The 25,787-nt window shown below is 39.3% G+C and overlaps 2 protein-coding genes across 2 annotated transcripts in view; one reads left to right on the plus strand and one right to left on the minus strand.

Moving 5' to 3' along the window:
* slit3 (slit homolog 3) overlaps positions 1 to 25,745 on the plus strand; it is a 162,509-nt gene extending 136,764 nt beyond the window's left edge. Inside the window, exons 27-36 of the mRNA XM_083560686.1 lie at positions 705 to 802; positions 1,981 to 2,120; positions 5,903 to 5,996; positions 6,110 to 6,247; positions 7,769 to 8,012; positions 14,320 to 14,450; positions 21,316 to 21,470; positions 21,989 to 22,277; positions 22,921 to 23,126; positions 24,244 to 25,745. Of these exons, the coding sequence (XP_083416812.1) occupies positions 705 to 802; positions 1,981 to 2,120; positions 5,903 to 5,996; positions 6,110 to 6,247; positions 7,769 to 8,012; positions 14,320 to 14,450; positions 21,316 to 21,470; positions 21,989 to 22,277; positions 22,921 to 23,126; positions 24,244 to 24,485 (1,737 nt within the window). The 3' untranslated portion in view covers positions 24,486 to 25,745. The remainder of the gene's footprint in view (positions 1 to 704; positions 803 to 1,980; positions 2,121 to 5,902; positions 5,997 to 6,109; positions 6,248 to 7,768; positions 8,013 to 14,319; positions 14,451 to 21,315; positions 21,471 to 21,988; positions 22,278 to 22,920; positions 23,127 to 24,243) is intronic.
* The window catches only part of chrm1a (cholinergic receptor, muscarinic 1a), a 179,863-nt gene that overhangs the window by 39,492 nt on the left and 114,584 nt on the right, over positions 1 to 25,787 (minus strand). The window lies entirely within an intron of this gene.

Consider the following 25,787-nt stretch of genomic DNA (forward strand, 5'->3'; position numbering starts at 1 on the left):
TTCATAAGATTTTCATTTCCCTAATAGCTCACCCTCTTGACAAATGAGTCTCTGGTTAGCCAGATTGATTTCTGACACAATCGGGTCATTGCTTGATTGGCGATTCTTATTTACGGAAAATGCGGCTGATGCATCAAATCCATATAGCATTCATTATAACATAGAGAGTTACTTCTTTTCTTGTCAAATGAGGATTGGAGAGATGGCCGTATCTACACTATAACAAAAGTATTGTGACGCCTAAGACATTAAACTTTTTCACCTGTATGTGGTTTTTCCCCAAAGTTGGAGGGACACAATTGTATTTGAATGCATGTATTACATTTTCCCTTCACTTGATTTATGAGACACAAACCTGTTCCAGCATGACAATTGGAATAGAAGGTCTTGTGCTGCCTGCTATAGAGATATGACCTTAACCCTACTAAACTCCTTTGTGATGAATTGCCCCCCCCACCTGAGATCAGTACTTGACTTTACTAACACGCTTGTGGTGGTATGAGCCCAAATCTTCACAACTACACTCTAAACTGGTTGAAATCTGTTTGAAAACTGGTTGAAATCTTCAGTTGTTCAACATTAGTTTTTTTATCAGCTCCAAGCATTTACTGTACATTGAAGCCGATACTGCTTTCTAGACATAAATTAATTTGAGCTGTTTTGCCACTATAAAATTGTGTTTGTGTTTTTCTGTTCTATCGCAGGGACGCAACTGTGAGATCCCCATGAATGCCTGCTTGAGCCAACCCTGTGTCAACGGGGGCACATGTCATCTCTCGGCCGGTCAGGATGGTCACTATAGGTACACACTGCACACTCAATGCTTAGTGTTGTTTTATTATGGCTAGGACATCATGTCTGTTCTGGAAATCGTTGTGTATATAAACTCCACAGTGACAGCATTGCTAATAAACACATGATTGAACTCAGTTTTCTTGGTGCACTTTCAAAACCAAGTTTATGTCCCAGTAAACGTCCAGCCTTTGTGCTCTTTCTCTGCTCCTTCGATCACCTTGTAACATTTTAAATGCACACAGCTCTGCCCTTTGCATTCAATTACCGAGCAGCCTCGGCCTCCGCTTGTAGACAAGCAACAAATAAGGTGAGCGGCAGGTTCCAGTTGACATTACAAAAAGAGCAATGAAGCTGCTGCAGCGAGGCGTTTGGATGGCGCGGGGTCGGGGTGCGTGTTTGTGGCGTAGGGCAATGTCAATGGCGGGGGAGTGAGTATGATATATTGGCTCCAGCCTACCCGCTACCCTTTGAGCTTGAGCCGTCTCTGAAATCTGGATGTCTAAGTGGCGTGCGGTGAAGAGGGTCTGGACGGAGGTGCCAGGGTGGCACCGGCGAGCGTACAAGCTGGTTACTGGGTGAGATAAGTGTCGCTGGGCTTTCCTGCCAAGTTTCCATGGAGACAGGGTTTTATCATACACTGCGATTACTCTGACGCCTCAATCACCAGCGGTGCCAACCCACAAGACAGAGTACGGCTCAAAAGGGAAACCTTGAAGTGCTCCTGAATGTGTAATTTGAAACTATTAAAAGTAATCTGTAGTATTATACAATAGAATTATGGTCCTCCATCATCTAAAAGATCAAACACAATGTCTGTTCTGTTTAAAAAGATTTGACCTCAACACCATTCTCATGAACAACTCATCCATGCATAACAGATTGGTTTAAACTAGTTCAAGTAATAAACAATTATCAAAGGACCATTTTAGATGTAAAATATTGCAGTTGAATTTGCTCAGAATAAGTAATTATAAAATAATAATAATAATAATAATAATAATAATATTTATAAGTAAATATAAGTGTTAATCAATTGATCAACCTATAGCTCTGTGCTTTAGGATCATCTGCAGGCTCCTTTTTCCTTTATGTTGAGGACAGTATTAAAGATTGTGTTTATGAGTTTCTCAAACACAATACAACCGACGATAACTGACGTCTGTCTCTGCTTCTGTCCCACTCCAGCTGTGCGTGTCTGCCTGGTTTTGAGGGCGAACGGTGTGAGGTGAACCCCGATGATTGCGAAGACAACGACTGCGAGAATAACTCCACCTGCGTAGACGGCATCAACAACTACACCTGCGTCTGCCCTTCTAACTACAGAGGTACTGTCTGAAAGCTGCTTTAGTGCAGCAACAGTGTGAGGGATTACAGTTATTAGAGTCAGAGCGCACACACACACACACACACACACACACACACACACACACACACACATACTGTACACACAGACACAGGGTTTAGTTATAAGAGACCAGGAGCTACACTAAGTTCAAATCCTATTACATTGTAAGAGTACATTTCCTTCCAACGTTATTGCTTTGTTATCCATTTTTCAGTTACACTGCAACAAGGCTATAACCAGGTCCTTGTTTATTCTCCGGCACCTTATATAGTGACTGTTATATAAAAACTGTACGAGGGTAATGTGTTCGGAAAAAAAAAATTGAGAGTGTGACGGATGCCCTGACGTTGTTACAGTAAAAGCTGTTGCTTGCGTACTGCATGACTGAAAGGAAAGAGGCAGCTGTGTTTAGCAAGCCCTGTTATTACTCACAGGAAGTCTAATAGTATCCTCCTCTGGGAGCGGGTAGACTGTGTGTGTGTGTGTGTGTGTGTGTGTGTGTGTGTGTGTGTGTGTGTGTGTGTGTGTGTGTGTGTGTGTGTGTGTGCGTGTGTGTGTGTGTGCGCACGTGTGTGTGTGTGTGTGTGTGTGTGTGTGTGTGTGTGTGTGTGTGTGTGTGTGTGTGTGTGTGAGAGTGCATGCCCACTGTAGTACCAGCTTTGGACTGGAAGCTAAAACCATAGGCTTGCCCTACACTCAGCTGCTGCGAGCGGTTAACGAGAAGGGAAGCCCCAATTCAGATCCACAATTAGAATTCCAGTTAAACAGCTTTCTTCTTCCTTTTCTCTGTAGAGTAGTGTGCTCTTTCTTTCTAATCACACACTCTTTAGCTTTTTCTTTTTTTTTATTTTGTTTTTTTCGCTATAATTTCATCTGCTTTGCCATATAAAGCTTTTGGTCCATTTGAGTCAAACGCTTGGTGTGGTTTATTCTATGACATTTAAAACAGGAGCATCTGAGTGTCTGAATAAACTTGAATGTAAGGAAATAATTTTAACCCCGAATCAACACCTGCAGTAAGTAAACAAAACGTGCTTTGTAGTTTAAGTTGGCTGATGTTGATTTTGTAGTGACCTGTGCCACGGGGTGCAGACTGAAGCCAAAAGACATAGCTGTAGAACTAGAAATGTTTTGTTCATATAAAGAAACAAAGAGAAAACACTGGATGCATTACAAAGAATGATATTATGTAGGTAAAGTTGTAGAGCTGCGGTTTAGGAGATGCTCTGACCCTCTCGTCTAGACATCACAATTTGGCCCTTGTCAAACTCACTCAAATCCTTACTCTTGCCCATTTTTTCTGATGATAACACATCAACATTTAGGACAAAATGTTCACTTGCTGCCTAATATATCCCACTCACTAACAGGTGCCATGATGAAGAGATAATCAGTGTTCTTCATTTCACCTGTCAGTGAGTTGAAGCAGCAAGTAAAACTTTTGTCCACTTTAAAGAGCATCTCGAAAACTGCAGCTCTTGTGGGATGTTCCTGGTCTGCAGTGGTAAGTATCTATCAAAAGTGGTCCAAGAAAGGAACAGTGGTGAACCAGCGACAGTATCATGGGCGGCCAAGGCTCATTGTTGCACGTGGGTGTGGTCCGACCCAACAGACAAACTTAAACTGCTGTAGAAGTTACTGCTGTTAATGCTCAATTGGTCAGAACTGTTTTGGCTGCAAATGGTGAACCAACTTAAATATTTAGCAGATGGTCATGATGTTATGCCTGATTGGTGTATCTTATTTTCTTACTGTCACACAAATTACAACATTGTACCTCATAATGTCTATTTCAACTGTAACTTATAAATAATACCCTTCTGTATTTATCTTCACATTTGCACCTTATACAGTATTATTGTAATATATATTGTACTTTTGCACTCCCATCATACATTTATCATATATTTGTATATTTATATTAGATTTGTTTATATTCAGTGCTATTTGCTCTTTTGGTTAATGCTAACTGCATTTTATTGGCTCGGTACTTGTACTCTGCCAATAACAATAAAGCGGAACCTAATCTAATCTTATATTTAAATATTGGTTTGTAATCATTGTGACACCAAACCAACATAATATAAAACTCGACATAAACCAAATCAATGTAAAAGCATCTAGTGTGCCTAGTTCGATAGATAGATAGATAGATAGATAGATAGATAGATAGATAGATAGATAGATAGATAGATAGATAGATAGATAGATAGATAGATAGATAGATAGATAGATAGATGTAAAGTATATAGAGAAGTTTATAAGTATATAAAGATACAGTGAGAATATAATGTGGCAGTGCTGTATCATGTTTTGTGTAAGCACTGTAAACATTGCTGCTATGCTACTAGACGTGAAGTAAAATTAAAGTAACACATTCAATAAAAAATAAATAATAAACTCAGGAAATCCGGGAGAACAGAGTGAAGAAACATCCATAGTTTTTCTATTCCACAGAGACAATCAAGGTAATAAAGATAAGGTACAGGACACTGAAAAAGAAGATAATAATCTCTCTCAGAAGTGTATAATCAATAAGCACATCTTGATAAAATTTTAATGTGTTTTCTTTTGCTGAAAAAAAAAGAACTGAAATACTGTCTACACTAAACTCCATTTTATAATCTAAGAACATTGGATTCCATTCAAAAAGATTTTTAAATATTCATTATAGTTATACTCGAATAAAGTTACAGTCCAACAGTGAAGGCTTAGTGTATAGGACAGATATTAGCTGATGTCATACATACTGTTCTTATGTAGTTCTCTTTTAATCACACTACTACTATAAATATTGCAGAGGGCCGCAAAATGCAAAGAAAACCCTCCACATAAATATATAATAATTGCAATGCAATTTAACAAATGCTAATCGTTTTAACCAAATGTAGGGTTTTAATGTGTGCTAAAATAACAATACAGTATTGTGATGTCATTCAACCCTTTCTGCCACTCTCTGTTTCTGTGTTGCTTCTGTTTAGTTTAGCACTATAGTGATTTCTCCACATCCTATTGGATCTTAAGTTCAGTTTTACCATGTCGATTTGATTAAAAAGCCACAGCCGCAGCCGTTCGCCAGGCTGCGGGCGCAGATGCTGAGTTCGGTTGAGGTAACAGTGGGCCACAAAGAGCTGCACATGCTTAACTGCATCTCCAATTCAACATCTAGTCAAAGCCCCAGACACATAGATCAGGGGAAGAGTTGAGGAAGCAGGCCTGGCAAGCTCATCCAGAGGCCAGGAGGCATCATCTGTTCGATTTGTAGTTCTACACACTGAAACAGTGAGAATCTCAAGTAGATAGAGGTAGAACAAAGGTTTAGTGTGTGTGTGTGTGTGTGTGTGTGTGTGTGTGTGTGTGTGTGTGTGTGTGTGTGTGTGTGTGTGTGTGTGAGTGTTTGTGAGTGTGTGTGTGAGAGAGACAAAAGGGAAAGTGAGAGAGAGACACACAGAGAGAGAGAGGATGTCCAGCAGCAGGTGGACTCTAGAAGGAATGATTTAGTGCTCTCAGAAGGATCATTGTGGTTTGCCAGCTCACACACACACACACACACACACACATATTTAAAGTGCTCCAATGAGTATAAAAAAAATCAATAGACCTCCAGGGAGTCATCAAACACTAGGATGAAACCATTCTCCACGCAACTGCTTTAGCTAAATCTTTACTACAGCAGTTTGAGTGGTTCAGCATGGGATACAGCTATGACAGCTGCGTAGGCAGGTGTTATAAAGGTTATATCTCTCTCTGTATGTGCATTAGGAGATCTGTGTGAAGAAGTGGTGGACCCCTGCATGCCTGGGTTTGACCCCTGCGAGCACGATTCCAAGTGTTTGCCTCTCAGTAAGGGCTACAGGTAAGAGCGCCATCAACATGACTTCAGATCAGAGGGTTAAAGAGAGGACAGTAAATGATGTGCAGTACATGGAGTGTACAGAAACTTGTACATGTGGTGTGTATGTGTTGCAGGTGTGAGTGTTTGCCAGGTTATGTGGGTCAGCACTGTGAGCAGGACTACAATGACTGTCTGGAGAACAAGTGTCAGCATGGGGCAGAGTGTGTGGACGCCATTAATGGCTACACATGTGTCTGTAAGGACGGCTTCAGGTAACACAGTACAAGACAGTAAGACAGTACAATAATTGCACAAAACAAGTTTTGCATGGCAGGGCAAACATGTATGCTCTGCCCTCCACTCACAAACCAGAGCTCGCTACTAGATACATACTGTATAGTTTATGCAGCACACTACTGTCAATTGCTCTGTTTTGCAAATTTGGTAGAAATTGAAGAAATTACAGTACACTATTCCATACTGATCTCCATTCTTTAAGAATCCCGGGGAGCCTTCTGGCTAGGCCATGTCTCGACTTGCAATATTTTTAAGTTATGATGGGGTCATCTTAATGCATCTCTATCATGAGTCAGAGACTACATGTATATACATTTATGAAAATAACCATATGCACTAGGGTGTCAAGAATTTTGTATAAAATGCATTACTTCATTCATTTCCAATAAACACTTGACACACGATCGGGTTATTAGCTGATCCAGACCGTATTCCTGTAACGCACACATACACAAAGGGAATATGCAGAACTACAGAACACAGACAGTAGCCCTTGCGTTTGGGTGAATCAAGGGCCTAAAAGTGGCAGTCCGTCACCAGTATGATAAATTCAATCAGCAAATAGTTCCCTTTTTTTTATTGTTCTCTATGTGTACTTCCCAAAATATGCATGTTAGTGGATAATTAGGCCTAAGGTGTAACTGTAAAGGTAAGTGTGTGTGCATGTGCATTGGCATTCTATTCCAGGTGTATTCCTGCCTCCTGTCCAGCGTTCCTGGCAGACACTCTGCAATATTACCAGGATAAAGTGGTTACTGAAGATTTATTTACAAATTTTTCTAGCCACAAGGACCAAACAGATTTAGACATGTTTAGGCGGCTAAAACGAGAACACCAAATCTTATACTGGGTAACAAAAATTATAAATAAATGCCTTTTTTTGCAATAAGTAAATATTATGAAAGTTTAAAAAAAGTTCTGACAGCCCTAACACACACGCCGGAATACACGGATATATGCTTAAGTACATATGCATTTGCACACACAAACACATCCCAGGCTCCTAAGCTACAGATGGTGCTTTATTATGTGGCACAAGGCAGATCTACATGTGGCTAATTATAGTGCTCTAAGTGTGGGACTGCTTTGTAGATTTGAGTGTGTGTGTGTGTGTGTGGTTTTTTTACGTTCGTATGTGCTAAACATGTTCGTGTTGCAGCTGTGATTGGCAGCAAGGAGCAGGATGGCATATCTCAACAGTTTCAGAAAGTCTCTGTGTCTCAGGGAGCGTAGAGTTGTTACTGTGGCAGCCAGATGAACAATAGCTCTTTTTCTGCAGCGGCTGGTAATTAAGTGTTAGCAGCTTGAGCGCTGCATAAATTCGGCTTACCACCCACCCTGGCACTCTATCAATATTATCACCTGATTTTCATCCTAGTAACAAAAAAAAATGTCTGGTTATTCTATGAAAGAGATTAGACGCCTTGTCATTTTGTGAAATTAGAATAAAACACGAAATCTTATTTAGCATTCTGTATTTTTCTCTCTGTGTTTAGCGGGCTGTTCTGTGAAAACCCTCCTCCAATGATCCTGCTCCAGAAGACGAGCCCATGCGATCAGTCAGACTGTCAGAACGGTGCCCAGTGTCTCCTGATTGAAGGTGAACCTGTGTGCCGCTGTCTGCCCAGCTTCTTCGGCAACAAGTGCGAGAAGACGCTTACTGTACAGTTCCTCGGGAAGGATGCATATATAGAGTTACCCGGGTCTACTATCCGTCCTTCCACTCATATATCACTGCAGGTACGACCCACATCTCGAAAAAACCCTTTATCTTGGCATTAGGGGTGTAAAGGTACATGAATTCGTTCAGTTATTTTTATGTACAGGGCTTTTCGGTTCAGATTGCAATGCAATCCTTTTTACGTGCGGAACATATTTAAAATCCCTCAGGAATGTACTAAGTGGCGGACTGCAAATTTCTTTCTTCACTGCATTCTTTTATTATTATTACAGTTTTAATGCTTTGGAGCATTTCTCGCATGGTTCTTAATATTTGCAATCCAGTAAGTGCATTCTCTAACATCACAACCAATTGGATTTCTTGCAAAAGCCTGTAAATGTTTGATCAAAATCCTTAGTTTATCTCTGAAAAGTAAGTATTTGTGTTCATGAACATCTCACTGCCATCAGAATGACAAATCCATTAGTCATTGTTCACAAACCAGTTTAGTGAAAATGTTCGATCCTGATGTCGGTATGACGGCGCACAGTTTCAGTATTTCTTGATATAAACTACCGTTTTCAATCATTGTTTGGATTACGGTGATTAAAAACGCAAGTTGAAGTATATGAATATCAACAGCATAAATGTATTTATTTAATTGGATGTTTGATTTATATTGATTGCAAGAGACCGAATACGATTCACACTTTTACTGTACTGCAATAATGTTCCTAAATTTTTTGGTTGTTCATCCATTTTCAGAAATTGTAATTCTGTGTTTAGCTCTGTCTGCATATACTCACCAATTGAAAGTTCATGAGATTCACCTTTGAACTGTTTTAGAAAACTAGTTGATTAATATGTTGATCTGATGCCATTCACTCACCTTCAGTAGTAAAATTCAAGATTCATCTGCACAATTTATCAATTCAAGTCACATTTACAAAAGAAAATTTTAATAGTAAATTAAGCTTGACAGATTCTGAAAACTGCTTTAAATAGACATAAACAACTGATAATGTAGGAAACAGCAAATTGTACACAATCGATTAAATGAATGTACTACTATTTGATCAAAGCAACCAGGATTGTTTTTATGATGTGCACAAGTGGCTAAATGATGTGGAGGTTGATTAAATAGTTTTAAGAATTTTATTTCTGATCTGAGAAACGCTCCAAAGCAACTAAGAAAATATTTAAACTTTAAAACATACAAATATATGCCAAGGGTATAAAAACAGAAAAGAATTGTCACTGTGGCTATTTATTGCATTAATTTGATATATCTATTTTATTTTTCATAAAAAATATACAATATTATTTATCCAAGCAGGCATTTTATTCAAAATTGTTTTAAAAATGTAAAACCGTAAATGTTGACGATCACAAATGTTAATAATGATAAACTGCATTAATTAAAAACCACAAGCAATTTTAAGTTTTGCATTCCCCCCCCCCTAACTGTACCGAAATTTAAATGAACCGTGACTTAAAAACCCAGGTACGTACTGAACTGTGAATTTTGTGAAATGTTACACCTCTACTTGACATAAGTAATGTACAGTATTTGCTTTTTTGAGCATTGCATTCCACATTTATTTGCTCTTATAATTCCCTCCACTCTTCTGGGAAGATGTTGCTCATCAGCCACAAGGAAGTTAGTAAAGTCAGGTACTGATGTAGGTGAGGTGAGGAGGTATGGGGTGCAGTCAGTGTTCACATTCATCCCAGAGGTGTTCAGTAGGGGTAAGATGAGAGCTCTATAGTTTGCCACTCAAGATCTTCCTCTTCAAACCATGTAAACCATATCTTCATGAAGCTCGCTTTGTGCACAGGGGCATTGCCGTGCTGGAACAGGTTTGGGTTTCCAAGTTCAAGTGAACACAAAATTCTATTTTACTGCATCCAAAGACATCCAAAACAATTGTGTGCCTCCAGCTTTGTGCTTGGGGACAACAGTTTTGAGAAGAACCACATATCGCAAGAAAGATCAGGTGTCCCAATACTTTTGTCCATATAGTGTATATCAGAGCAGCTTATTTGTATTTCGTTGCTGTACACTAAACCTGCTCCGGTATCTTCTTTATCTAATCTAATCTTCATTTAAAGCAGGTGTGTTGGATTAGACATGCAGGGCAGTAAATATTCCGAAGCAGCTACAGCTGTTTTCCCAGAACTTCCCCTTCCAGTATATAGTCTGTAATAGTTTACAGTCTTTCTCTGTGCATTCAATCAAAAGAAAAAAAATGTAATCTGTGAGAGTTTCTGCTCTTTATTTCTTTCAAAACATTTGGTAGACACCCTTATCCAGAGCAACTTACATTTGCATTTATCCAACTTAGCAGCTGATGGTTAAGGGCCTTGTTCAAGGGCCCAGCAGTGGCAGCTTTGGAGCATTGCAGTCTTCTAATCAGTTTTCCATCACTACTGTGCAACCACTGTGCTACCACTGTACACATGATCCACAACCATATCATGCGTATAAGAAATAATTTGTTCACTGGTTATTTGCATAACCAGCTTGTTATTAGCTGTGTTAAAATAGAGGATGAATAGACTTAATGTTAGAGGGTTTTTGTCATCAGTATTAATAAAAATAATAAAAGCATACTCTCCTGGGCCAAAACATGCCAAATGATTGGTTGTCCAGATCTTTAAAGCTTAATTTTTTTATTTTTTGGCCTGGCCCATTTGGTGTTAATAGTGTAGACTAGTACTAATCGTGGTGTTATTTCAATCCATCAATGAAACAATTTGCCAAAACAAAACTAGTAATGCCCTAAAAATCCATTTTAAGCAACTTGCACTTGGACTGGTGGCCAGTGAAAAAGCACAATTCTTGTTTTTTTTGTGCGGATGTAACAGCTACCACTAACTAAGCAATGAAAATCTTAGGCTTGAGCAATGCTTTAAATTAGGTCTCATTGATGGCATGATAAGAATGATGTGAGGCAGAGTATGACACACTCTCATTTAAAGACTGAAAGGCAGCTGCACATTTGCAAAGAAATAAAATCAATTGCTTCTTCATAATACTGTATTCTTTATATATTTTCTTACAGCTATCAGTGCTGTGATTGTTACCACAAAAATACAAAATAAGCCTTATGACAAATAATCTGATGTGTCTGTGATGAAGAAAAAATTATATTGTTGTTGAATGTATCTTTAGAAATCAAGCAGGCTTAGCACTTTTAGTTCATGTATACAAGACATCGCTCTTCATAACTGACTGATTATGTTTTGTTATAATGTGCGATTTCAACGGTTTCTACTGACATCGCTCATTTTGAAGACTGTTCTCTGTGACTGCATCGAGCGGAAAGAACTAATATTTCAGCACAAAAACACAGCAATAAATGACTTGCTGTCATAAAGAGGCCTTTCTCTCAATGCTCACTTCATCATAGCAAGTCGTTGATAGATCATATCCCAGTGACAATTTTCTCTGACATTTACTAATCTACCTTGACTCGTGAATAGAATTGTTTTTACTAGCTGATAATCTAATATTATTGTGGGATGCCTTAGATGTCATTCTCATTTAAATTAACATTATATTATAGTTTTTCTCAGTTGCTTTGGAGCGTTTCTGAACAATGAAATTCTCAAAACTACTTGTTCAACCTCCACATCATGTAGTCACGTGTGCACATCACAAAAGCAATGTCTTGTTGCTTTGATCAAATTGCGAACACTTTAGAACATTCATTTAATCGATTGTGTACAGTTGTCTGCTGTTTCCTACATCAGTTATTTATGCCATGTTCATCAAAATATATTATACTTTATATTATAGCTACGCCTGAATTGTTTTAACCCCCAAAACATCTAGGCATCAGTTGATAGCACCAGTCATTTAATCTAAAATGGTTAAACCAGTTGTCAAAATCTGTCAAGCCTAAATTTCTAAATTTTTTTGTGACTTGAATTGTTAAATTGTGCAGACGAATCCTGAATTTCACTAATGAATGGGAGCATACAGCATCAAATCAACTAGTAACTGTCATACTGACATGACTAAACATTTTGACGATCTTGTTTGTTAACAGTGACCAAAGGACTTGTTACTCTGATGAGAGGAATATGTTTATTGACACAAGTGCTTACTTTTGAGAGATGAACTAAGGATTAAGAGAAAAGTACAGGCTTTTGTTTAAATGTGTGGTGCTGTTTGTATAAATTGTTTTAAGAAATGTTTTTATTGGTTTGCAAATATTAAGAATGATTTAAGAAATGCTCCAAAGCAACTGCTAAAAACTGTAAAGAAAATGTTCCCTTCAAGCTGCATATTTTAGTTATAAAATCTTATTTTTGTACCCTGATTCAAGTCTCCAGTGTTTTGGAAATTGAATTGAATTAGGTGTTTGAGGTGTTCAGTACTTGGAGTAGGCTACACTGCTGTAGACATAATACATCACCACAAAAGGTCAGTCCCAAGTCTCTTGTGGACAGACAAAAAGTCAAACATTCAACATTTAGGTCTACACACAGCATCCTTCCCATATTCCCCTCAGAACTTATCATCACCCTGCCCTGGGCAGCCATAACTATCAGTCTGCTCCTTAGTAGGCCTTGCTAAGCTGCCCAAACCTATAGCCATATAAAACGATCTACCCTCTTTACATCTGTTCCGAGGCTTTTATCGGTCGCAGCTCTTGGTTCAGCCCCGTTGACATTATTAGAATGTCACCTTTTGTCCACTAGCATGAATAATACCTCCCTGGAGGACATATATTATGGTAATGGAAGTTGAGCCGGCTCTGTTATCGGCAGCAATCATGAGCCCCCTCGTCATGGCTGGATCGCATCTGCGCTACAAATGAGCCTTTCGCCTCGCTGCCGACAGGGCAGCCTAATGTTAATTAAAGCGAGAGAAGATAAAAATAGCTGCCGTATTCTTCATCTGCCTGCAGAGGTGAGCCGGTGACTTTGAGATTGCAACATCTGCAGCAGTTAAAATGTGGTTTCTGCTTAAGAATACAACTAGATCACTTTAATGTTTCAGATCATCAAACAAATTTTAATATTAGTAAAAGATAACACAAGTAAACACAAAACAAACTGCATGTTTTAAATGTTCATGACTCCACCATAAGAAAGACACTGGGCAAAAATGGTCTCCAAGTTCCAAGACGAAACCTGCTGAGCAAAAAGAACATAAAGGCTCATCTCAGTTTTGCCAGAAAACATCTTGTTGGTTCCCAAGACTTTTGGAAAAATACTCTTGGATTGACAAGACAAAAGTCAAACCTTTTGGAAGGTGTGTGTCCCATTACGTCTGGCGTAAAAGTAACACCGCATTTCAGAAAAAGAACATCATACCAAGAGTAAAATATGGTGGTGGTATTGTGATGGTCTGGGGATGTTTTGCTGCTTCAGGACCTGGATGACTTGCTTTGATAAATGGAACCACGTTTTTTATGCTGTTTACCAAAAAATCCTAAAGGAGAATGTCCGGCCGTCTGTTTGTGACCTCAAGCTAAAGCGAACTTGGGTTCTACAGCAGGACATTGATCCAAAACACACCAGCAAGTCCACCTCTGAATAGCTGAAGAAAAACTAAATGAAGACTTTGGAGTGGCCTAGTCCTGACCTGAATCCTATTGAGATGCTGTGGCATGACCTTAAAAAGGCGGTTCATGCTCAAAAAATCTCCAATGTGGGTTAATTACAACAATTTTACATAGATAAGTGGATCAAAATTCCTCCACAGTGCTGTAACAGACTGCAAGTTATCGCAACGCTTGATTGCAGTTGTTACTGCTAAGGGTGGCCCAGTTATTAGGTTTAGGGGCAAACACTTTTTCACACAAGGCCATGTAGTTTTGGATTTTGTTTGACCTTAATAAAAAAAAACTTTATTTAAAAACTGCATGTTGTTCACTTGTGTTATCTAATATTTAAATTAGTTTAATGATCTGAAATATTGCATGACAAACATGCAAATGAAAAATATTTATTTATTTTTATTTATTTATTATATTTATTTTTTCCTCCGTCCTGGTGGCTCCATCTGCATTCTTCATTTGAAAATTGTTTTTTTGTGAAACGCTTTTAGTTGAGATTCAGCACTAGCACTCATCATGTAGTCATGCTGCTTGACTTGCATGGCTCCAGGCTAATGGGCAAGAGTGTGAAAGCTCCACTGGGGTTTATTTCATACAGAGTCAGGCTGTTACACTTCATGAACCATAAATCGCTTCAGCCTCGTGTGTGATTTGAGCACTGCCTGCTACCTGTTCAAGGATATTTTTTTTTTTGTGTTCTGGTTGATGTGACTAATCAAACTCCAAGTGCCAAGTCCAGCTGTTCCATTGATGCTCTCAGTTCTAGTTGGGTGTCAGAGTACTGTATGTTTCTCTTGTTTCTGTCTATATATAGGTGGCTACTGATAAGGACAATGGCATGCTGTTTTATAAGGATGATCACGACCCTTTGGCTGTAGAGCTGTATCAAGGCCACATTCGACTGATGTACGACATTGCCAAGTACCCTCCTACAACTGTGTACAGGTAAGCATACACTAGACCCTGAATAAACACATATGCCTCACTAGAACCTAAACACAAATCAGAAAACGTAAAAGTAAATCTAAAATTAAAACAGAAAATCCAAAACACAATAGCAAATCCAGAAGCACAAATCCAAATCACAGCAGCAATCCAAAACAAAAATCCAAAACACAACAGTAAATCCAAAAACATAACAGCAAACTAAATACATAAATTGAAAACACAACAGAAAAAACAAATACACAGTAGCAAATCCAAAACACAATGGCAAAACAAAAGAATGCAAAAACAAACAAAAAAATATATATACAAAAACACAACAAGTGAATTAACAACATGACAGCAAACCCAAAGAAAAACAGGAAAAAGGTTTTCAGCGTTCACATACATCATAAAACGATGCAACGATACATCATAAAAAAGGACCCGTCCTTTTCGCTTTGAGTCATTGTTGACGTGTTTCCAAAAGTGCTATTGCACTTCCATGGGTTTTTTTGTGTGGGTGTTGTTTTCAATTTTCTCAATTATTTCAATTATTTGTTGCTGCATTCCAGTTGCGTTTTCTTAAAATTGTTTTGTCTCCTGATTTGCCGTTGTAGATTTTGTCAATTTGTTTTACATTTCCAGGCCACTGTAAGGTAATACAATAGTATACTAAACCTAAACACACATGCTACATCTTAACCTATTTGACTTAGGACTTATTTGTCTGCCCTGAAGCTGTTGACTCATATAAAACAGACACAGCATACACAGGGGCCTAATGTCCGAGACAATGGCTCTCGGCAAAACACGTTTGATTGAGGGTCAGAGACACAGACACACAGACATATCTACTGTGTATATACAGTACACACTCACAGGTTCTGTCTAAACATGAGAATCCAGTTTGGATTTGTGTGTCTTACATTCCACTGTGACTGCTCTGTTCACTGGAGCCTCACAAATAAGTTCGGATTATTTGGCCCTAATGGCTCCCCATGGGCTTGTGTTTAACTGCTGGAATTGTTGGTTGTAATTTAGAAACCTTATTTAGCTTGAACAAAAAAATTCTAATGACATTTAGTCTGTTTTCAAGCAGTTCATTCAACCTGCTTCCTGAACATCAAATACCACATTTAGTCCCCATTTGTGGTTATAATAACCCTCAATCTTCACTTTATGGAGTGTGCTTGTGGAAATTTGTGTTCATTCAGCCACAAGGGTGTTAGTAAAGTCAGGTACTAATGTAGGTGAGGTGAGGAGGCCTGGAGTGCAGTCAGTGTTCCACTTCATCCCAAAGGTGTTCAATAGTATTGGGGTCAGAGCTCTAGACCAGGCCACTCGAGATCTTCCACTCAAGCCCATTAAAAATTTATTCATCGTGCACATGGACTTTGCTGCTTATGCTGGTATAGGTTTGGGTCTTGTATGTACTTTTTTTTTTATTATTATTTTAGTGCTAAGCTCTGTGTTAATTTTCACCAGTATTTCTTTCTCTTGCTTATGGTTCACTGTCTTTCTGTTGTCTCAAAATGCAGTCAAGCTGACACCTAAAGGCAAGCAAAAGTGCTTTCTTCATAAATATACAAGGTGCCATGCTCAAGTTGTTTGACCGTATCTCTTCAACTTTTCTTCTTGATGCCGAGAGGGAATTTAAAGCTGGTCCGTTCGCATGGCGAGAATGCCTTAAAACCCTTTTCCTTTCACACAGCGGATCAGTGCACACTGAGAGGTGGCAGTTGTGACTGGTTTCTGATCTGAGCCAGCCCTCCCTGTCTTAGCACACCATATAGCATATTATCGATCCAGACCGTATCTCTCACTAGCTCTGGAAAAAAAAACAGGCCTCTCTTAACTTGTGCCACAGCCTAGGGCTCAATCGATAGCGCTGTCAGGAGTGTTACAGCATGTAAAAATAACTCTTCATCTTCAACTCTTCAAAAGTCTTACCTGTTTGCCATATAAAATCTGTTATTACTCAATAAGCACAAAGCTGTGCAATTATTCAATTATTATACACTCAAATGTGCACTTTACAGATTATTGACCGGTTTAGTATAAATAGAATCTCAGTGGATTTGTAGTAAGAATTGTTGAACTCAGTGCACTTCTCCTTAGTGCAGCTGTGTTCTGGATGCTGATTTCTGCGGCTCTAGTTTGGGATGCGTCATGGCCTTATTTTACATGCTTACCCTCTCATTAGGCTGTTTTTCCCCCTGATGACGTGACGCTCTGTGGTTTTGGCGTGCCTGAAGGCCATTGTCTCCTGGCTTGTGGGGTGATAGTGCTGAGCTGTGTAACATAAAATTGAGAGGCTGTTTTCAGCCAGAATTGCCCCTGTCTACCTTGATTAGCCTGATATGAGCCACAACCAATAAGCTCACTAGTCAGTCCAGCATGTTTCTGAGCTTTCCATGTCATGGTTAAGCTAGGGAGATACATGCAGCAGCTGCTCACATTTGTAACTCTGTTCCAACCCAGAACTCCGGGCCATGAGGTAACGCTGAGGTAAAGCTTCCTTGGCTGAGATCGAGCATCATAGAACTTTGATTCAAGGACTTCTCTGAGGTTGATTGATTTTTTAATGTCTCGGTGAATGTCTCACAGAGTCACGAAGTATCTGTGAGGCGAGGATGAGAGGAGAGGCCAAAGCTTTTTTACCTTATCCATGTTTGAAGTGAGCCAAAGGAGACAATAATAAAGAGTAAAGAAGTGAGAAAGTTCTGTGAAGAGGAACTGATGGAAGACAATAGACTCTGAAGAGAATTATGTATTTCGAATGCTGGTGGAGAGTGAAGGACGCTTATTCTGTAGTGATCTTATGTTGGCATATCTGGGATTTAGTAGAAGAAAGTTGATATGTGTATCGATTGCAAAGAAAAGTGGATCTTAACTAGCACTAAAGCATCATTTGGTTTAGATGAATTCCCAAATGCACTGTTTGCTAATGCTCTCTTTTTATCAGAAAACTCACAGCATTTTTCTTCATTAGTTTAAGAATCAGTGTAGGCACTTGTTCAACAGGGAGCACCAGTCTTCATGGATCCATCATAAGAAATTGGAGGAGAAGGCTAGAATTGCAGCTTTTTCTACCTTGTCCCAGGCGCTATGGCTTTAGGCCGGCGTGCACCACGCCTAACCCAGCTTCACAGAATGAGGCTAATGTATTCTGCGTCAACTGGATCTTAAGCTTAACGCAGTGGGGTGACAGGGGGTCAGAGTGTGTTTTTATTGGCTGTTTTCTTTCCTCCATCTGGAAGTAGCGCTTGGTTCCTATGTGACTGAAGTGCTAGGAAAACAGGAGCCTTTTTAAAAGAGAAGCCAAGCAGGGATGGAGGTAAGCAGGGCTGGCCTGCTGGAACACACAGTGTATCTTGGACTGGGACTAAGAGACCTGTTTTGGATCTGGAGTGTGATTGTTTTCATTTGGATCAAATAAGGTTAGGCCACGAACTCAGAGCACTGAGCTCCTCTGGGCGTGACTGACTACAGTGCTATTGAGAGGTCATTGGAAAATACCACTGTGCCACTCAAACACACAAGAGAACATCGCCCCCAAGACCCAATGTTAACATTAGACTTCCTGTTCCTGGTATAAGTCTCCTACTTGTGCACATAGGCGTTCACACAGATGAAGGTTGTTAAAAAAGGGCTAGCTTAGCTCCAAAAGAGGCCTATTTCAGGTTACAGCTGCAATCTATAACTGCATTGGCTGCCTGTGTAGCATTGACTTTAGCCAGTCTGGTGTGACTCTACTGTAAGCAAATGATAGTACCGGGTAATTGAATTTGAAGAACGTAATTACGTCCGAAGGTTCACTGATTTCGATAACTTTCCCAGATGAAGGCGCCGGTAATTGAGTCTAACTTTGTGCGTTGTTTATAATGCGGTTTTGCCGGGGGGGGGTTCAGCTGACAGGAAATTGACTTCTCGCTGCTTGAGAGAAGGACACAAGGCCGGTTAAATCTCTAACGGTGTTCTGTTTGTTTTTATAGAGCCAAATAACGGGGCACTTAAAGCTTAAACGCATGCTGGGCACACATCAAAGCCAGAGCGATCCCATTTTACAAATATTATGACCTTTGGGAAAGTAATAAAGCTGCCCAGTATTGGTCAAAGTGGCCAATTTTTTTCAAGTGTGTCACGATCCTCGTTTAGTGTCTGGTGCCATCTAGTGGTAAGGCACTTGATTTAAAGCTACAATGTTATGATGTCACTGCTTCATGTCATATACAGCTTCCTGGATGAAATTAATGGATTTTGTCTGTTTATGTGTATTTAATCTCAGCTTTATTTCCTGATACAAAAATCCACCTTTTCCTGGGGCTACCGTTAATTACAGACTGTTGTCAAAGGTGCTGTCTGTAAACCGTAAGGAAAGATTTTGGGGGGGTCTTGCAAATGGACTCGTGTGTTATTCACAATGAGAAGGTTTGCAAACAAGGAATTGAATTATGAGGGTGTAATATAAACCACACATGTGTCTGTGGTTGAGCCGAGGCATAGTAAAGCAGGCCAGGAGTTGAGCTGCGTTCCTGAGGTATGCTGATCTCTGTGGGGACGAGGAAATTATTTTTATTATCAAAAGAATGTCAACAGATCCAAATATTTCGAACTAAATCTCAAGTGTTTTGAAAGTACATTATTATGCATGGACATGATAATATTTTAGGAATAAAACCTTTCAAGGTGGGCTGGTTATAGGACTACGATTAATGATGTGATATGTGATGTGGAAGGGTGGTGTTTAGTGTTAGTGAATAAGACATTGGACTTTGGATCCGAAGCTCATGAGTTCAAATTCCAGCCACATCAAGCTGCACCTCCTGAGTCCCTGAGCAAGGCCCTTAACCCCATAGCTGCTCAGATGTATGATTGAGATTAATATAAATCGCTCTGAAAAAGGTTGTCTGCCAAATGCTGTAACTGTAAATATGGCCCAAAACTCTTACCACCCCAAATTTGAATCATTTCCAGCACACACACAGCAAATTTAACATGATTGGCATTTTTGTTTATTAAAGCATGATGCTTCATTTTATCTGTTTGCACATACATTAATAATGATGTCACAGCAGATAGAAACAGTCATTGCTTAATTTTCTCTTAATTTAAAGAGAGGAAAACAATAATCATGTTTTCTGAAGTATTTGTTAATTATTATTGTTAGATTGTATTGTGTTTCTGCCATAACATTTTAGGATGAGTGCATTGGTAGAAACCTGTGATTTTGATTTACAGTCAGAGCTCATATAAACTAAATAAAAAACCAAACAGATTTAGGGATTCAACTACAGCTCTAATAATGACGGGAAAATGATGCATCATGCACCTAGAATCGAAATCAAATCATGTACACATACATCGTGTACTTTTTCAGCAAAGAAAAAAAAAAAAATTTTCTCCAAGCTCGAATCCAAGCACTGCAAGGCAAAGTAAACCGAATTTAATTGTTTGTTTGAATTAGTTAATTGATTTCGCTCTGCCTTTCTTTTCCTTGAAAGAGGCAGCTGTCACCAATAACAGGTAACAAGAAGGCAGAGCAGGACCACCTATGGTTAAGGCGTAGATCCTTTTTCCATATCTTACACCCCATTATTCTGAGCTGCTAATTCGTAGGTTGTGAAATGCAACCTGACCTGTGGTGCAGCTGGAGAAAGTGTCGGATTCTCGCCATGGAGAGAGAGATGGTTTCGACACGCTTCTCCAATGCGCTGTTTTTGAATGCGTGTTTTTTTTTCTGACAAGAGAAACACGGTGCAAAGAGAGGAAGAGCTTGTATTGGGTACTGAAGGAGAACAAGCCACACTTCTGTGCCACAATTTGACTCCTGCTCCATTCCTCTCTCACTTTCGCTGTCTTACTCTTGCCAAACCACTGTCTCTAGCTGTCTGAAGCAGCCTATGTTCTTTCCAGGAATAACTGCTCCAAGACGAGTTTGCGTAGCCAAAATTAACCTGCTTTCTCAAGCTATGATGTCAGTTTGCAGGGGGTTACTGGGGTCATAACCCAGTCCACTAAAATACCATGTTCGTGTGTGTGTTTGTGGGTGCGTGCGCACAGCAAGAAGTCTTTGCCAGAATCATCCAGCTGAGCGAGAGTATGTTCTCACGCTTCATGCTTTTGCTCTCCAAGGTTTTGAGAAGCTCTCAGCTCTCTCGAAATGTTTAACAAGATGAAAAAAAAGAAAAGCTTCAACCCACCAAGCCCTCACTTCACATCACACTCGCTCGGCCTCACACCGATTCAGTGTGTTTTGTGGATGAGAGTAAAGAAAGAAAGAAAGAAAGTGGCAGATCAGCTTATTGTGTTCAAAAGAGTTCTCAGCCAGCAGCGCTTTTAGCCTCATCAGTGCCAAAGCAAAGAACACACCTGGCACAGCCATCACGTTTGCTTGGCCGAAGCATGTACACATATTTCATCCTGTGCATTAGGGTTTGCTCATGCTGCGATCACTATGCATTACGGTGTCTGCTTACGGCAGGTTGACACTGAATGCCATTTAAGAATTAAATGATTTGGTCAGGAAAAGTGCTCTTAGCTGAGTGATTGAGTGGTAGAACAGCAATATCCTATCCCTTGGTTCTTTTTGAAAGTACAGTGTTACAGTCTTCGTCCTCATCTGTGCCAAAATACATAAATCCTTTCAGTCCATTAAGCTTTTACAGCATGCAGTATTTCCTGGCAGTTTTGGTCACGTTTACGTCACTTTGTACTCATTTCGATACTTGAATATACTTACTCGTGTCATTTTCATCCAGTAAAGCATTTTTAAGTCTGATTTAAAAGTTACCAAGAATTGTGACCTCTATTCCAGCTTTATGGTCAGGAAGAAATGGCATATAAAAGCATTAACCAAACTGTCTATCTGTCTATATATTAGTGTGGAATCAGTGAATGATGGACTCTTCCACACTGTGGAATTACTGATCCAGAATCAAACTTTGAGCCTGGTGGTGGATAAAGGAGCCCATAAGAGTCTGGGCAAACTGACACGGCCGCCTTCAGTGGAGCCCAGCACCCATCTTTACATCGGAGGTGAACCACTCACTTTTTTCTATCCTATATCATTTCTGAAATGCATTTTTAAAATGCATCAGACAGACAATTCTTTTTTTTTTTTTTTTTTTTTATGGGAATGCGATATACAGATAAATTCTCTGTCTTTTGGTGCAGTTATAATTGGAAAATGGACACTGCATCATTTATGTAGGAAACTTTATTTATTCAGAAGAAATTGAGGAAATTGCCTCTTTTGTGCAGTCTGAAATGGTGAAACTTCAAGGATATCAATAGTTATATCTGCATGTTATTCCAAGAGGATATGTTGTTTCTCAAGAGACTACAAAGAGGATCATCTGAGAAATCGACCCTTAAGGAGTTGAACACTGGCATGCAAATCTTTTTCTCAAAGCTTCATTCTTGTATTACTACGACCTTCATCTCGTAATCTTAGATTTTTGGGGATTTATTTGGGATTGTGGCACTAAAATGGCGTCAAACATAAGCAACTTGACTAGAAATGTAAAATGACAAGGTGATGATTTGTCTCTTAGGCGTGCCCTCAGCGATCAGCTCCACTGGTCTGCGTACAGGAGCTGAGCGAACATCCCAGTCCTTCAATGGCTGTGTCCATAATGTCCGCATCAACGGGGAGCTGCAGGAGCTAAACACCGGGCTAACGGGCACAGAGGGCATTCTGCCTGGATGCCACTCGTGCACTGTGTGTGCACAGGGGCCATGCAAGCAAAGGGGTGAGGCAGGTGTTACCTGTGAGTGTCCTGCCAGCAGCAGTGGCCCGCTGTGTGAGCAACAGAGCTACGCCAACCCCTGTCAGTCCAGCAGGTACTGTATATTTATATATATTAGTGATGTCAAAAGTAACATGTTAATGTAAATTAATTTTAACGGCACTAATTTTAGTAAAGATTTTCAGGAATTTTTATTAACGCGATTAATGCAGCATTTCTGTTTGACCATTTATATATATATATATATAAAAATGAGTATAAAAGAGGCAAAATCAAAACCATCAACGCAACATACATTTATTCATAACATCCTTTCTTTACTCAGATATAAAAAATAATAATTTCCACCAAAAAATAATTTTAAATTACTTAACATTTGTTTTAATGATGCGGCAAGTATCAAATCAAGCACCAAAATCGGCCATGGTGCACACACCCGGCAATTTAAACCGTTCATGTGGAAACATAGCACAAGTTCCGTTTGGTGTCCTGATGATTCACGTAATTTAAAACAGCATAATCACTTTAAAAACATTTGTAAGAATATTTTGTCTTCATGCTCTATGTTGAATATGGTTTCACAAATAATAAACATACATTTGCATAAAGCACCCAGATTTGTCCATGCCCATGTTGATAAGAGTATTAAAAACTTGAAAAATATGAATTTAAGGTACATTTAGAACTGAATAAAATGTGATTCCTGTCTCTGTCTTCGCTCTCTTAACTGGGTGCAGGTGTGTGCATGGCCTGTGTGTGCCTCAGGGTTCCTCGTACAGCTGTAAGTGCGCGCAGGGTTACGTGGGGCAGTACTGTGAGAGGAGAGAGGAGCCAGCCGCCTGCAGGGGGCATTACTGTGTGCATGGGGAATGCAGAGTGGATGAGAGTGGAGATCCATCATGCCACTGCCAGCCTGGATACACAGGCAGCACCTGTGACACTGGTATGACACATCCAGACACACAAAGTGCTTTCATACCAGATTCTATTCTGATCTTTCACTTTTACAAATAAACATGTATCTAAACCAAGCTCCTTTTTTTTGTACATTAGTCCGCAGCACCAGACGTACAAATAATGGTGTTAAATAAACAATAACTGGGTCATTTCCAACCAAAAATATTGTAGTACCTACGGAAGTTTTTTCAAATAAATGAAACTTGTCAGTACTGCTATCACTTACATTTATTTCTCAACCAGTGTCTATTTTCTTTCTAAATGAACAAAACATGCAGCTTGTGCTTTTCCTCTTCATACAGAGCCTTAAGAATAGACATACTTATAGAAAAAATCACTCTATCAACAATTATTTAGTTTGTTAAATTGTTTTACTTTTGTCATGATTATGTGAGAAGGGGTGAAGTGGAAATGGTGCTTAGAGATGCTGGATTGTTGGATCAGAAGGGCACAAGTTTTAATCCCAGCCCTACCATTCTGCAAATGCTGTTTCCTTGAGCAACACCCTTAACCCTCAACTGCTCAGTGTATAAATGAGGAATTGTATATCCTTCTGAATAAAAGCGTATGCCAAATGCCATAAATGTAAGGTAAATATCCTCGTGAACAGACTTTTATTGTAATTACAGCATGTTAAAATGAATGCATTAATATTTGAAGGCCCCTGTAATCAGTCAGGATTAAGAAAATGCAGCAGCACTGGGGTATAAACAGCATTAGATGATCAGATTTTAAGAATTGATTCTCAACAGAAGGTTTTAAAAGGTACATTAACCTTAGTTCAAAATTATGCTGAGTTTATTTTTTGTAATAAAAGTGTCGTACAAATCGTCGTAGTATTGTTGAACATTTTTGTGAAAGTAATTGGGAGAGTCATTTTCCACTTAAACAGAATAAAAGGTCCTTATTTGAATCACTATTTCAATTACTCTCTCAAAGGAAATCATTTCTGCACATGTCTCAACTAGGCACCAGCGTTTAGAGCAGAGGCAGGTGATGACTCTAAAACAGATCAGGGTTAAACTCTTTGCTTGAGGGACCAACAGTGCATGTTAACACTGAGTCCTAACGTGTCTCCTCTACTCCTCTTCCTCCTTTTTTAGAACTGGCATGTCAGGGCGAGATGGTGCGTGAGCTGCTCAGGCGTCACATAGGCCAGAAGACATGCACGTCTATCAGTAAGGTCCCCCGGGTGGAGTGTCCGCGCTCGTGTCGCCCGGGACTCTGCTGTGCCCCCACCAAGAGCCGCAGACGGAAAGTTAACTTCAAGTGCTCGGACGGCTCCTCCTTCGCAGAAGAGATAGAGACGACCTTGGAGTGTGGCTGCTCGAAATGCCATTCATAATAATCGCCTTCCCTGTTCCTCTTCACTTCACATGGAGCCTGAGGGAAAGAAAAAAATATATTGTACATTTAAAGAAAAAGCAAATAGAACTTATTTTTATTAAGGGAATTTTTTTCAAAGAGACTGGTTTTATGATGTTTCTTATATGTGTGATATAAAAGTTTTGTATCCGTGAAAAAAAACCATACACAGACACACAGATACACAGCAGATTAACATTCCTGAAAGTATATGAATTTTATATAAATTAAAATATATATGAGTGTGTTTGGCCCATATGAATCTATATAAATGTACAACCTAACCTGAGGATTCATTAATTCCATGTGTATTGCATGTCTGAGTGAGTGGGAAAGGGATTTTTAGGACACTGAGAAGGTGTAATGTTAAAAAAAGAATTAAAAGGACCCCATAATTGCAGTGAAGAAGCGCATGAGGAACGTTGAACTCTCCCCGATGTAAAGAGGACCGCTCAGCTGGTGAAACAGGAACTGTGCCTTGTACCCAGCCTGCATTGTGATAAACTAAAAGACTCATTACCTAAATCTCAGAGCTGAAGGATTGGAACTGTTTATCTCTAGAGCTCTGAAATAGTCATAATACATGCAGATATTTCGGATTGGGTTTTCTATTGTTTTGTTTGGTTATTGTTGTTTATCATAAGTCTGAGAGAAGGACAGAATTTCAAGCAGGACGGATCACAAAGTTAAATGATCTCCCCGGATTTGCACGACACACACAAGGAAGCATATCGGACTAAATGTGAACTCATGCAGAGGTCCAGCAGTTGCCTGGTGTCTTGCTCTGAATTTTTATTTTATTTGTTTTCTGTACTACATATTCACAAAAACATGACCATGTCCCAGCTCTGTTGGAAAGCTCTCCATATCGACGCAGTATTCTGTCATAACCTTACTAATATATAAACACCAATATGTTACGCCCATTACTACTGTATTTTGTATCATATAGCCATATTTTTTCACCCCCCCCCCCCCCCCCCAAAAAAAATGTAAACCAATCAGTGTTCAACCCAAACACACTTACTAGTCAGTAGGTGTATCCTCAAGAATCAAGCCTTAGGTTATTATAAGTACATTTTCTATTGTAAAACTTAAATAAGGTGATGTATGATGAATTATATTAACGACTGTAAAGATGGTGTAACTAATAGATCATTTCTGGTTGAATATGAACCAGAGAGTGACAAACAATGTACTATGAATGTTGAATTAAAACTTCTAATGAAACCTTGAACAAGGTTTTTCTGGGTTATTCATGTTCTAATGGTTACACAAGGAA

The sequence above is a fragment of the Silurus aristotelis genome, assembly GCF_946808225.1.
Source record: "Silurus aristotelis genome assembly, chromosome: 14".
Lineage (NCBI taxonomy): Eukaryota > Metazoa > Chordata > Actinopteri > Siluriformes > Siluridae > Silurus > Silurus aristotelis.